Source organism: Ambystoma mexicanum, chromosome 7q (genome assembly GCF_040938575.1).
Source record: "Ambystoma mexicanum isolate Mex_15411 chromosome 7q, UKY_AmexF1_1, whole genome shotgun sequence".
Lineage (NCBI taxonomy): Eukaryota > Metazoa > Chordata > Amphibia > Caudata > Ambystomatidae > Ambystoma > Ambystoma mexicanum.
In genome coordinates, this window is record NC_090941.1 from 365,681,656 (window position 1) to 365,695,315 (window position 13,660).

Genomic DNA, 13,660 nt, shown 5'->3' on the forward strand with positions numbered 1-13,660 from the left:
AAGTGTATTTTTGCAGAGAAAAGTCACTTTGCACTCACAACGTACTCTTTGCACCGTGTAGTAGGCCCACTTTGCGCTGTTCTGTAAATCACAGTGTTTTTTTGGTAGTGAAATTCCACAAATTAAGGCCATCAACTTACACATTTGAAACATTAAAAACACAAAAATAGGAAAATGCTCATGGCAGGTGAAACATGCCACCCAGTGAAATTTACCACCAGCAATGTTCCAATTGTTGGTGCACAGGCACATGCCCTGACAAACTAAGGGCTGATTCACAGAATGTTTTCCTATGGGACTGTGCCATTATAAAACGCTTCTGTGAATAAGGCCTTAAGTCTATATATGTTTTCAACCTCATCTGTTCTATAGATCAACGAAGGTGAATATGAAATCAAGATAACTGCTGTAGGCTCCCAATGTATTTGTGATTTTTTAGTTTAAATTTTAATATTTTAAACGACAAAAGGACAAACAATATTCAGGCAGTATGCTACCAAATGCTCCGTTTGGAATGTGTTTTCAGCATATACCTGGTTACTGCATACGGTCAAGTGATTTCATTTCAGCAGCATCCATGTCTGCCCACTTAAGCCCATTCACAAAATCAATTTGCAATTTCCTAGCCATTGGCCATCATTGAACTCTTTAATCAAAAAAAATTGTTTCCATAACAATTTGACCTTTTTGAGAGATGGCCAGGTGATTTGCTCAAGCAAGTCAAGAACACACATTACTGCTGAAATTGTTTATGAAAGCCATGTTATATTTTAGGGCACATTGTTACAAATCATACGCAGAGGGAAAATGTGAAAATGTAGGATTTTGGCCTGCATATGCGCTTTGCAAACAAGTGTTAGGTGGACGATACGCTCTTCCTCGCATTAAATGAATCCTGCCAATCAATATCCCATTGCTATACAAAATAAATAAAGAAAATTGGACAGCATTTAAAAAAACATGTATAAAATGAATTTAATTTGGAAAACCAAAACTCATTGGTCGAGGATTCCAATTATGGATATGTGAGGATGGCACAGATAATGGCATGCACATTTGAATAGTACTGATCTGCCTTAAAGGAATAGTGCACTCAAAAATATTATTGTTCCAAAATATGGGCAATAATCCAAAACATGCATTAAACATAATTTTAATGGAAGTTCCTATGTGAACTTTTGAGCAAACGAGGCTCAAAGAATTTACATGGGAGCATCCATTTTGCCATGTCAGGCAGCCTCATCAGCTCATGTTAAGCCCTACCCTGGCAGCAGTAAACAAGCAGCAAAAGCCCTCTACTGGGAGTTTTTCCTTACTGCATCCAGAGCAGATCTACATGAGCTGAGGAGGCTGCCTTCATTTTCATTTTATGTTTTCGGTGCTGCCCAAACCAAGGGAAGCACAGAAAACGTAAAATGAAAGGCAAAAAGCAAAGGCACAGCAATTATAAATAAAATGTTGTTATATTTCTGACTGCAGCGGATTTTGCTTTGAGTCTCCTGGGTTCCCCCGGGTCGGGGGAGCCCATGAGACTCAAAGTGAAAGCAGCTGCAGTCAGAAATAGAACTTTGTTGTATTTAAATATTCTGCGGTTTTCTTTCTACATTTCTAGGGCTCCGGGAAATGTAGAAAGAAAACCGCAGCATTTTTAAATACAGCAACGTTGTATTTAGGTTTGCTGTGGCTTCAGCTTTGAGTCTCCTGGGTTCCCCCGACCCGGGGGAGCCCAGGAGACTCAAAGCTGAAGCCACAGCAAACAAAAATACAATGTTGTTGTATTTAAATATGCTACGGATTTCTTTCTACGTTTCTCGGGCTCCGGGAAACGTAGAAAGAAAACTGCAGCATATTTACATACAACAACGTTGTATTTATGTTTGCTGTGGCTTCAGCTTTGAGTCTCCTGGGCTCCCCCGACCCGGGTCAGGGGAGCTCGGGAGACTCAAAGCTGAAGCCACAGCAAACATAAATACAAGTTATAAATGCTGCAGTTTTCTTTCTAAGTTAGAAAGAAAACTGCAGCATTTATTTTCCAGTGCTTTTAAAAAAGAAATTTAAAGCACTTACTAGCAGCAGGTTGTGCTCATCTCTGCTCTCTGGCAATAATGAAGCAAAAGCCACCTGGTAGCTTTTGTGTATTACAGTTGTGGCTTTTTCTTCATTAGTTCCGCAAGGGCAGAAATTAACACAAGCATATGAGGCTCATCCATTTCACAAAATGGATTCCTCCTAGTGCTTTAAATCTGTGACTTTGAGCCTTGTTTGCTCAAAGGTTTACATAGCAACTTTTGTAATTAATATTATTTATATATATTTTTGATGATGGCCCATCTTTTGAGTCACTTTAATCTCATTTGGTCTGACTTGTCTTTTTGATGCTCGCGTGTTGGGACCTGTTTTGGAATGTCTTCTTGTTTTGGGTGCTGGTCATTCATTGGTAGTTCTGCTGAGATAGGTTTGAGGGGGTCGATGAATTAAATGTTGCTCCTGTGACAGGCTTGTTTTTAGGATACCGCTAAGTCATGGCTAAGTGCAGACGTCCTATCTACCATAATGTATTGTACTTATCATTTGTATTGCACCATTTTATCATTATTATAGTTTCAATGCGCTTTTAGTGGGAACGCCCTCGGAAGACATAAATCCAGATTGTTGGAGATCATGGAGTATGAGTAGGGTGCATTTGTTCATTTGGTCAAAAAAATAGGCTTAGCAGGGCTAGCAGGGCTGGCTGTGCTTCAGTAGAGAAGTAACCCACACGGTCAGGCATGCGGAAGGGTGCTGGGAGAAGTAGGTGTGGACTCAGTGCTAGAGACTCGATATGTATTCAGCATGCCCAAATTTGTCATGGGTCTGTGCTGCATTCTGCTGTCAGAGGTGTTGAGGCACGGGATGGTGTAAGCAGGCAGATCATTATGTGAAAAGCATGATCACATTCTGTCATAGTCCCTGCTGTATACTAATGTGTATGGATAGCCATGCCTGTGGCCAGTGGGGTGGTGTATTATATGTACCTTGCCGTCATTGATGGTGTCTTGTCAGGGCACCAGCTCAGGTACTTTGCTTCTTCTGTCGGTTCTTGTGGCTGTGGTAAAAATGGTTAGCAGCAGAAATAGTCTATGAAACAACTGTTTGCCACACGAGGCGCACTGGTTGTGCTTCCAGATTCTTCTTGGTGGGTCAGGTGGCAAGTCTACCCAGATAGCGAATGCTAACTGATCATTTCAAGGAGGTACCTTTAACAAGGGCTGCTCGTCCTATGGTTCATATTTGTGCAATACCCCCCACCCCCAACTCCTTCCAGATCGATGTTGGGCTGGTTCTTGATTGCCCCCTTGTGGTGTTGCACAGGAAACCCCTACCTAGCCTGCTGGTTTTGGGATATGGCCATAGCGGCCCGACATCCCATGAATTCCCTGCAATGCTTCCCAATATGTATGATTGCGATGGTGGTGGTTCTATCACACCACTGTGTTTATTCACCTATTGTTGTGATTTGCCTGTTTTAAATAAACACCTGGTGCAGTCATTCATCATCCATGTGACATTACATATATGAGTGCTGTGAAGTAGCTAGTAGCACTTGAGGTTAAGCAGGGTCATAATATGTGCATGATAGTGTTTGTGATCCGGGTCGCGGCATGCACAGCCGGCACCATCAGGTATTTGGAGCTTGGTGACACCACAAATGCATTCTGGCACCACCTCGGGAGACTGTTCATATTTCCAGGATTTAAAATATGTAGGGTGATTTCAGGAGGGCTTTTCTGAAGGAGAGGTAGTTGTCAGTGCAGCGGATGCGAAGAGCAAGTGTGTTGTAGATGGAGGGTGCTAAAATGGAGGAAACCGAGCCACCAACTTTGGTGGAGTGGTGCGGTTGAATAGCCAAGAGGCGAGCTGAGCCCAATCTGAAGTTTCTGGGCCATGGAATTGGGTGATTTTGTTCTCAAGGAACTCGGGTCCTGTACTATGTAGGGCTCAGTGTGTGATGCAGGTTTGACGGTTGCTCCCAGGCCAATAGGAGCCAGTGCACACTTCTGAGTGTGGGGACACTGTGTTCTCTGGGAGAGAGGACAAGGAGCAGTCTGGCTGCTGCATATTGGATACGTTCAATTTTCCTGAGCTAGAGGGAGTTGGTGCAGTTTAGGCGGGAGATGGCCAATATTGCGGAGACTCTTTGAGGGTAAGAGGGCTAAGGAAAGATTTGTTTTTAGGATGTATGGAGAGGCATGAATGTAAGAATACATTTGACAGCCTGATTTTGAAATGAGATTTTCCAAGTGAAAAGCACTTTTGTAAATAAGGACCAATGTCTATATGCAGTCACAAAAGATATGTGGCATGGTGCTAAAATGACATTGAGATGAGTCAGAAATCGGTGTTCTAAGTCTGCACATTTTATATTTTTTATTGTATTTGCATTTATTTAATTTATTAAGCGCTTTTGCCAAAGCGCTATAGAGTCAATTACAACAGTTCAATAAAAATAACAATGATGTCAAACATGTGCAGAAAAGCCTAAGTGGAGGAGCGAGAAAGAAGAAGATGAGCTTTTGATAGAGAATGACCATTATGATAAGTAGAAGAAGCCCGAATAGATAGCGGAACAGCATCCAAATGATTATGTGCAAGAAGTGATGAAGAACAAAATCTAGAAGAGGCACAAGGTCGTTTGAGAGTAGAGAGAAGGAAAAGAGATTGGCAATGAAGGGAACAGAAAGGAGAATAAAAAGAGACATGAGAACAATGATATGAGGGAGCAAGGCCATAAAGAGCCTTGTAGACACAACACAGAAAGCAACAAAATAAAATAGAGACCAAAAGAGAGCATGGAAGCAGCACAAAGATAAGGAGTAATGCAAGGTAGTTGAAAAAGAAGATTAATTGCAGAATTAAAAATAGAACATAAAGGCATAAGGTGAGATATCGGATGGCCAAGCCGTGTTAGAGATATATAAAGAAAAGAGTGAGGTCAAAGGTAACAAAAATCGGGATGCCATCCAAAACTTGACAGCGAGTAGACAAGATGAAACAGTGTTATGAAGTGTAAAAGAAAAAGAAGAAAAGGAAAAGAGAATGTGTGAGTCATCCACATAGACATTACAAGAAAGATTAAAAGTAGAAATAAGGTTGGACAAAGTAATAGCATACAAAGAGAAAAGAAGAGGACCAAGTACAGTACCTTGCGGAACACCATATAAGAGTGGATAGTACAGAGAAAAATTACCAGCCCAAGAAACAGAATAGGTTTCGTCAGAAAGATAAGATTTGAACCAACTAAAAACAAATCCCATTAAACCAAGAGTCGAGAGAATAGAATAGGATGATCCACAGTATCACACGCAGCAGAAAAATCCAAGACAACAAGAAAAGAAGATTGCTTACTATGCCTAAAAGAGAATTAGAAACATGCAATAAAGCAGTATCAGTGAAGTGGGCAGGATGGAAACCACAATGTAGTGGGGGGAAAAGAGAGTGAAGATGAATGAAGGAATAGACTTGGAAATAAACAACTCAGACATTTGAGGGAAGAGCCACATTCAGTGAAGGTTTCTTAGGAATTGGAATAACAACAGCATGTTTGAAAGAAGATGGAAACGTAGCAGATTCAAGTGAAAAGATATTTAAAGAAGCAAGAAAGGGAATCAAGAAATAGTAAAGAAGAAAGAAAGGGAATCAAGAAATAGTAAATACATGGAATTAAGGCACAGGGAACAGGATCCAAAAGAGAAGCAGTTAGGTTCTCCGTTGAGTTTGCCGTTGGGCAAATCATCTTAAGCTGTTTTTTTTTTTTTTTGTAGCACATATTAATGTAAAGGATACGGTTATTCAATTTAGAGAATTGGACAGGATTGCAGAAGGAATTAATCTGCCTCCCCAGTGGCAAAGATATTTGCCTGAAGAAAAGAGCAGTACACCAATTCATGAAGTAGTGGCTTCACCAGCTGTTCTGTTATGCAATGCAAGTTGCCAATTTAAGCTTTGTGGGAGAGATGGAAGTTATGTAATAGGGGCACTGCACTTCAAAACTGCATGTTACCATTCAAAAATACTGTTGATGCAACCCTGCCAGAATAGCATTATTTCTGCAACCTGGCATCTGGCCTTAATTTAGAAGTCGGGTTGGGCCCAAAACATGTTTTAAATTATGATGTTACCCTCTCAGTGGGGCGCATGGAATGGTCAGTAGAAAACAGCTATACCATCTTCAATAAATGGAAAGTTAATTCCTGATGATTCCATATCGCAGAAGGGGTGGAACAAGCAGTGATTAAAAAACTTAAAAAACGCAGTTATGTTATTGTGCCATCTACCCAAACCTTAGGGCTTTTATTGTGTAACTCAGGAGATGCCATGGATTCTTCTTGATATCTTTATTAAACGTCAGCTGTTGTAAAATTGTTTTTGTTTCCATCTAGAGGAACTTCAAACACCAGTCATGATCTATTTGACACTATCTAAGACAATGGGCCTCATTCCGAGTGTGGAGGGTAGGGGGTTAACAGCACCGGTAAGGATGTCGGTGCCGTTAACCCCCTACCGCCACATTCCGATGTCCCTTAGCAGGTCCCACCAGGAACGGCTGGCTGGTCTGACCAGCCGTTCTTAGCTGGACCCGCTGAGGGACCTTGGAGCTAATAACGAGCCTGCAATTTGCAGCCCGTTATTAGCTCCCTCCCCATTCCCATTGAGTCCTATGAGGGCTCAAATGGGAATGGGGAATGGTTTTCTGAATGGGGACTTACCGGGTCCTCCATGGTTGGAATGACCCGGTAAGTCCCCATTCAGAGACACCAGACCCGGACCCGGGTTTGGAGGCAGCCCTCCAAACTCGGAATGACCCCCAATGTCCAAGAATGTCTCCTACAGTAAACTCTACCTCAGCTTTCTTATTCGTTGCTTGTTACATTTTTTTGAGTGTTCCTGAATAATTCAGATAATATGAGCTCAGAAAGGGCTGCCTTAGGACACTTATATTTACCAGAAGCCCCACTTAACCACTGATTCCCCACAAAACCAAAGGCAATTCCCAAGCAAATAGGAATGCTGTATCCATATATATAATGCAACATCTCAGTCATGATTTAACGTGTCTCACTCTATGATTAAAAAACAAGAGGACGATGGGAGAAATTGTTCTCCACGGGCCACATCACAGAACCTTTGCACAGGTGCAAGTGCAAAGTTTGTGCGGTATTAGCATTAGGGCAAAGTTTGCCCTATTTTTAAAAACACATGGACACACTGTATTAGCACTAGGGGAAACTTTGTCCTGGTGCAAAAATGTAGTGAAAATGCATATTTCTTGCACTACGGCAATTGTTCTCCCCGTTCTTTCAATACGCCAAACTACAATTGTCAAGGTGTAATTGTTTTTTAATGTGTCCCAGTGTTTTGAAAAGTAGGGCAAACTTTGCCCTAGTGCTAATACCATGCACACTTCGCACTTGCACTGGTGCAAAGTTTCTGTGATCTGGCCGCTACAACACCCCAGAACAAAATAAAGTTTGCAAATTGTACAAGAGCTAATGTACCTTGGTTGTCTTCCACAAAATATTGTCAGTGCCCAAATTTGCTTAATTAAAACAGGGAAAATAGTCAAACGTGTGCCTCATTTTGAAATTGTTTGTTTTTATTTGCTTAAGTTTATGCCAGTGCTTGTTTGTCTTTTTAGATGTATCCCTTTCACATGCAAACACAGTCAGCTGATCAATGGCACTGTACTGCTATGATGTTTCAAAAGTCTTTTAATTCAAATCGAAACTCATCTATCAAGACTTTGATGCATGTAATCTCATATATTTCATGATTGTGAAATACCTCCATATAGTACCTCCATATGTTAACATATACTTTTCTCTCTTTGCAGATGGACCTCTGGGGCCCAGAGGACTAGCCGAAGCTACGGAGATGTGCACTCAAGAATGCCTGCTCCTGGGCCATTCTGACAACTGCTGGATGCCGCCAGGCCTGGGCCCGTATCAGCAGCCGCAGTCTCCCCTCTCCACGTTTGCCGCCCAGAAAGAGTGGAGCAGGAAGGACACACTGGTGAATGGACATACATTGACCAGGACCTGGAAAGAAGACAACAACAGGAACCAGTTCAGCGATCGAAAGCCCTACGCTAACAGTGAAGGCCATTACAACAGTGGCAGTCACATCAATGACATTCCCTTGGCAAATTTGAAGTCTTTTAAACAGGCCGCAGGTGTGATGGATAGCCCAAAGGAGCACCAACTTTAAAGCATGACTGCTTTGGACCAGTGACTTTAGGCCAGCTAGATTTGCTAATACCGTTTGTCAAAGCTTTATGTACTAAGCGGACTTCTAGAACTACGTTTCACCTACTATAGCAACGAATATGCATAACCTTTTGTAAACAGAGTGGATCTGTCGGTGGCCTGCAACATAAGAGACACATACTCCCTCCCTAGCCCTTTGAGCTGATTGGGTAGAACTGCAAAAACACGCCAGACCTCTCTCCAGACAAGATTTACATGTTTCATCCTGAGTACTGCTTAGACTCAGCAATAGTCGAGAGAGTGACTCTGAAATTAATTTTGAGGAACTGAAGAACCGACTCCACTGGATTGCTATAGTGAACAGCATATCAAGTTAGAACTGTGTGCTCTTGTGTTGTTGTAAACCTGTACGGGGACAGTTATACTTTACATCCTATTTAAAAGAAAAAAACAATAACCCTATATACATTATACCTAACGTGCTATTAACAATGTTAGTGAACACTTGTGAGTCCATCAGTGTTCATGATTTTTTTTTGTAAATAGAGTCAAATTATTACTAACAACGTTGTGTACTTATAACGGTCACTTTAAAATAACGTAGCAGAATACTGTGCTTAACGGTTGCTTTTTATAATTTGTTAATTTGCCCATTTGTTTACCTTTCTTTCCTTCTTCGTTGGTGGTCAGCTTGTACTTGTGGTTTCTCTCACAAAAATTCCAATAGGTCTTTAAAACACTCATGTTAAAAGTTGGGGTCCCATGCTTCAGATTGATGTCAAGGGGTACTATCCTTCTGGTGATATATGCTTTTATCAAATATTTGGAATTACGGGCGGGAAGGCGTATATATTTCAGCCATTCTGTGTAAGCTTGGCCCATTATAAAAGTGTGAAGGAAATGTAAAAAAAAAAAAAATTGTTTGGTGCAAAATGTTATTAGACCGCATTGGAGTGGTACGCAACAGGGCCAAGGAAGGATTGTATGTTCTCTCACTCCCTAATGCAGTTTTGGATACTCCTATCTTGCAGTAGGTCCAAAATTGCTGCTTCTAGATGCAAGCTGGTGGCCACCTGCTTGCGGCCCCCTAAGTAGCTGCCTAGAGTTGCCTTGATGTAGACCCTGCCCTGGTTGACCAAGAGTTTAAGAATGCATGGTTACTTACAATGCGAGACTCCAGATGTTTCGGATAACAGCTCTCATGATCCTTCACCCTTGACTATGCTGCGTAGCGATCGTGGCAGTTGCCGTCAAAAACATGTGGATTGCCTCAGAACGAGTAACCAGGGTTAAATCAATGTGTTATGAGCAAGATGGCCACCGCCAGATTAAAAATGACGCACACATGCGAAATGGAACGATTCAATTGTGAACATTTGAAGAAAGCCACTGTCAAAAATAATTCATCTAAAATGTTTAAAAAAATCAGTTGCCACCGCGGAAATAGCAGCATTTGTGCCGGTTGTTAAGTGTGTTAGTGTGGTGTAACACAGGTGTTTTTAGAATATAGCCAACAAATATTTAGTGTGCTGTGCCTTCATATTTTGCAGATCATTGTTCTGGTAGACTAATTAGGGAGAGGGGTTGTGTCGGAAATATCTGCTGTTTACCTATTTATTCCCATGTCTTGTCCAATGCCTGGCGAGTACCAACATCATATAAGGTCTGTCAAACCAACCAAGTGAATTCTAATGTGAATAGGCTCTCAGTTGCACGTACAAACAAATCCCAATTGAAAAATGTTTTCATGTTTTTTTTGTTACAGCATGACAGGCAATTTAAATGACTAGCATGCAAATTAATGTCCTCAACTAAAAAAACAAAACAAAAATCCATTTACTGTATGCCACAACTAAAACATCAGCAAGACAACACTTTTGCAATTCTAATGCTTACTTTGTATAGATTGTTTTACCAAAAAAGAAGTTATTTTGTATATTGGAGTTCACATGTTCTTTTTAATGTGTCGTTGTTATAATTTTCTCGGGATAGAGGCATAACATGGTCAGGGGTTCATTGCTTATTGCAGAACGTATGTCAGTTTGTGAGGGGTGTTTGATGACTTTGACAGAATAAGTATCTAAACAGTTATCCGTGTGACTGCTTTTGCCAGTTCAACGTTATATACACTTATTCAGCTCTTGCAATAAATGTTCTGAATTCCATTGGGCCTCATCATTTGCAGTGGGGAGGATGCCATGCAATCTGCTGCATTGCATTGCTCCTTTGTGTTGGTATGTTGTCTCCAGAATACAATGTTTCATGGTGCAGGGGCACACAGGGGTCAAAATCCAATCTTGTGTAATGGAGGGCAAATGCAAAAGAAGAAAGAATTTGAGCCCACATCACAAGGATTTTTGCACTAGAGAAAAATAATAGAATCCCTAATCACACATCCTAAAACCAGAACAAATCCAACGCTGCCTTGATTTCCTCTATGATGCTCTTGGCCAAATGTTTGTGAATCTCCATTGCACATGAGCTTCTCAAATATGCTACAACTAGCTGCAAATGAGTTCTGATTTTAGAATCATTAAATACGGTATAAGGTGGCAGGAGCATCTGATATGCTCAAGATGCAAATCTTTGTCAAGTGTGCCCCACTGAGTGCATTTGAAAGCATGCATGGATTCATGGGTTATCAATCAATGCACTATATCATTTTACTTCTCTTTCAGGATAGTTCCTTAGCTTACCAATACTGTTACTATTTCCTCTGAGAACTTCACTGAGAGATGCCATATGATGAAACAGTACTATTATTCACTTTACTGGATTTGGCAAAAGACAACAGCTCTCAACTTTGTCTGCCTTCACTTGCATAACTGAGAGACCTGGCTGCTAGTGTATAGGAATAGGGTGGCATACTGCCCTGATCGACCGACAATTGACACACACCAAGATAGCTCATACACCAGGACGTCAGGGCCACACTATTGTAAACATTTGTTATGAGACAACACACACATTAAAGCAAATAATTCGAGTGAAAACTTAAGTGAACACACAATTCATGAGTTTGTAGTAAACACTGATAACTTTTATGGACAATCGAACCACAATATATAGTAAACACAGCAAACATGTGTTTCAACACAACCCTGTCTTTTTCAAGGCTGTTAACAGTCCATGAAACAATTTAAATCATAAAGATGAAATAAGGAATTGCGTGGGGAATTATGACAATGCATCAAAGGAACAGAGGAGGGTGTAAGAGGGGAAAGGATCAAGAAGGAAAATGAGAAACAATTCGTTAAAATCATTGAAGGAAAAATTATATCTTAGTACAATATAGTGCCAGTATTAATCACCCAGTAAAAAAAGATCCTCTGTAAGCACATATTACTGTCACTAATTTTTTAGGAAATACTTAAAGTAATCTATTATATTAAAATCAAGTGTGATACTGTGAAACAAGAATGAAAAAGAACACCTAATTAATTTAACATGATTAAATACATCACGTGGAAATCACAACTTTGCAATCCATTGCTGAATTTCGACATAAAGCAACCTGCTTTAAAAAAGTTCAACTTCAAAAGTTCAACTTCAAAGACATGTATTGAGGTCAAGAAGGAACACTCAAGGTTGCCAATAGTATCATGCCCCATATAAGTATCTTATTTTCTACAGAGAATCTGTGCCCCTCATCATGCCAGAAGTATGCTAAATGATGTGTAGTTGTCCAACACAACATTGGTGTCCTCCAATATCTTTGGTGTTAGTAAAATGCAGACTTTATGGCCAATAACATTGCCAGTGCTATTGATCTAAGCTGCTCACTTTGAAGATTGCTCAATTACCGCGCCATTCTTTTTCCTGATGATTCTTTGTGAGTCTCTTAGCCTTTTCATTATGGAGAACACTGAATAAATCAAAGACATACTTGTCATGTCAGACAGGTACTGTGACCCCTGCTGTTTAATTTTCACTCCTTTTTCTTTTTCCTTCTCTTCCCCTCCAAACGTCTCTTTGACAATAATGGATCCATTCACCTTTGTGGGATCAAGGGATTGATCAAATAGTTGAAACCAGTATACTCTACCTATTCTAGTCTGATCCAATGCCCAGTTAGCTGTAAAGATAGCATCATGCCCTTTTTATAAATGTCATCGGTTGGGATGATCAAGGAGACCACAGATTAGAAATCATCACGGTATGAATGTACTGATGAACTAGAGGGCCCAGTTGTCAAAGCCCCCATGATCTAGCACATATGGACAGGTCTACAAAAATCATTGAGGTCACATGTGCTACTGCATCACAAAAAGTGTTTAAGGACTCATGATTATGTTTTTTTGGTGTCCAGCTGATGGAGTTTCATGTCACACCTCTGAAGACACCCTCTCTTTAATAGAATGCTTATGTGAGCATTTGAGTCAGCAACCAATCTGTGGGATCTCTACAGCAGAGACCATCATCACAAAACACCCAATACCTGGGTGGACATTCTCTATGATGGGCATTTCTAGTATCTCTTGACTTGCCCTCAGTCCACCATTTAGCTATGGTCAAATCTGACATAGGGTCTTCACTAAAAGCCTCAGTCTTGGATGCATGGGAGTGTAAGATCCAACACTGCTTATACCTTCCCAGCCAGCGATGCCACTCTCGATAACACAGCACCAACAAGCAGTATTTTTAAATGACATTTTTTCATTGAAAAAATAATGCGTATTATTATGAAGTTGTATTGTATTATAAAATGGTACAATGTATAGGAACCATCACCAAAGTCAACTGTGTGTCTTCTCAAATCTACATCAAATTAATAAACATTCCATGATGGATGTAAATTTTCACAGATGTCAGATCTGCCCAAAACATTTTTTATCATAGGTCCTCTGTGAAATAATGGATAGGTAAGTGATAATTCAGAGGCTCTGACCGCACCACACTAAGAAGATCAGCATCCAGCAGCACCAGAATGATTTGATAATTGCCGGTGTGTGGACAATGCTATGTATTACTAAGGCTTTCTGTCAAGCAAAAATAATTAACCCCCTCTGTTATCAACTAGATGTCAACCAGTTGCTCCTGTTGTCAGTGGGTCTCTTTGTAGTAGTCACAGTCAAAGTGTTGCAACTGAGCGAGCTTGTCACAGAACATCATCGGGCACATCCAAAGGGCAACTTGTTGTTGGGAAGACTAGTGAGGGTCAGGGCCTGCTTGCTCTCTGGCTTCCTTAATGAGACCCCCTTCAGACATATTAGGCTCACAAAATGATGTTTTACTCACATTGTTGAATCAAAGTGCTCTCGAGGCTGTATTCCAAAGACCCAGGTTGTTCCCTATTTATTTATTTATTTATTGTATTTTTATGCTTGTAGCGTGCCAGTAGCCTGCAGGCATCATGGCGCATATGAGATCTAGAGTGGGATCTTGTAGGCCTCCTGGGTGCAAATGTGGAATGTCTT

General features: G+C 40.7%; 1 protein-coding gene across 1 annotated transcript in view; it reads left to right on the plus strand.

Moving 5' to 3' along the window:
• LOC138528045 (protocadherin-9-like) overlaps nt 1-10,408 on the plus strand; it is a 1,594,414-nt gene extending 1,584,006 nt beyond the window's left edge. The window contains exon 4 of the mRNA XM_069639479.1: nt 7,871-10,408. Coding sequence (XP_069495580.1) covers nt 7,871-8,244 — 374 coding nt within the window. The 3' untranslated portion in view covers nt 8,245-10,408. The remainder of the gene's footprint in view (nt 1-7,870) is intronic.
• Nucleotides 10,409-13,660: the final 3,252 nt, after the last annotated feature.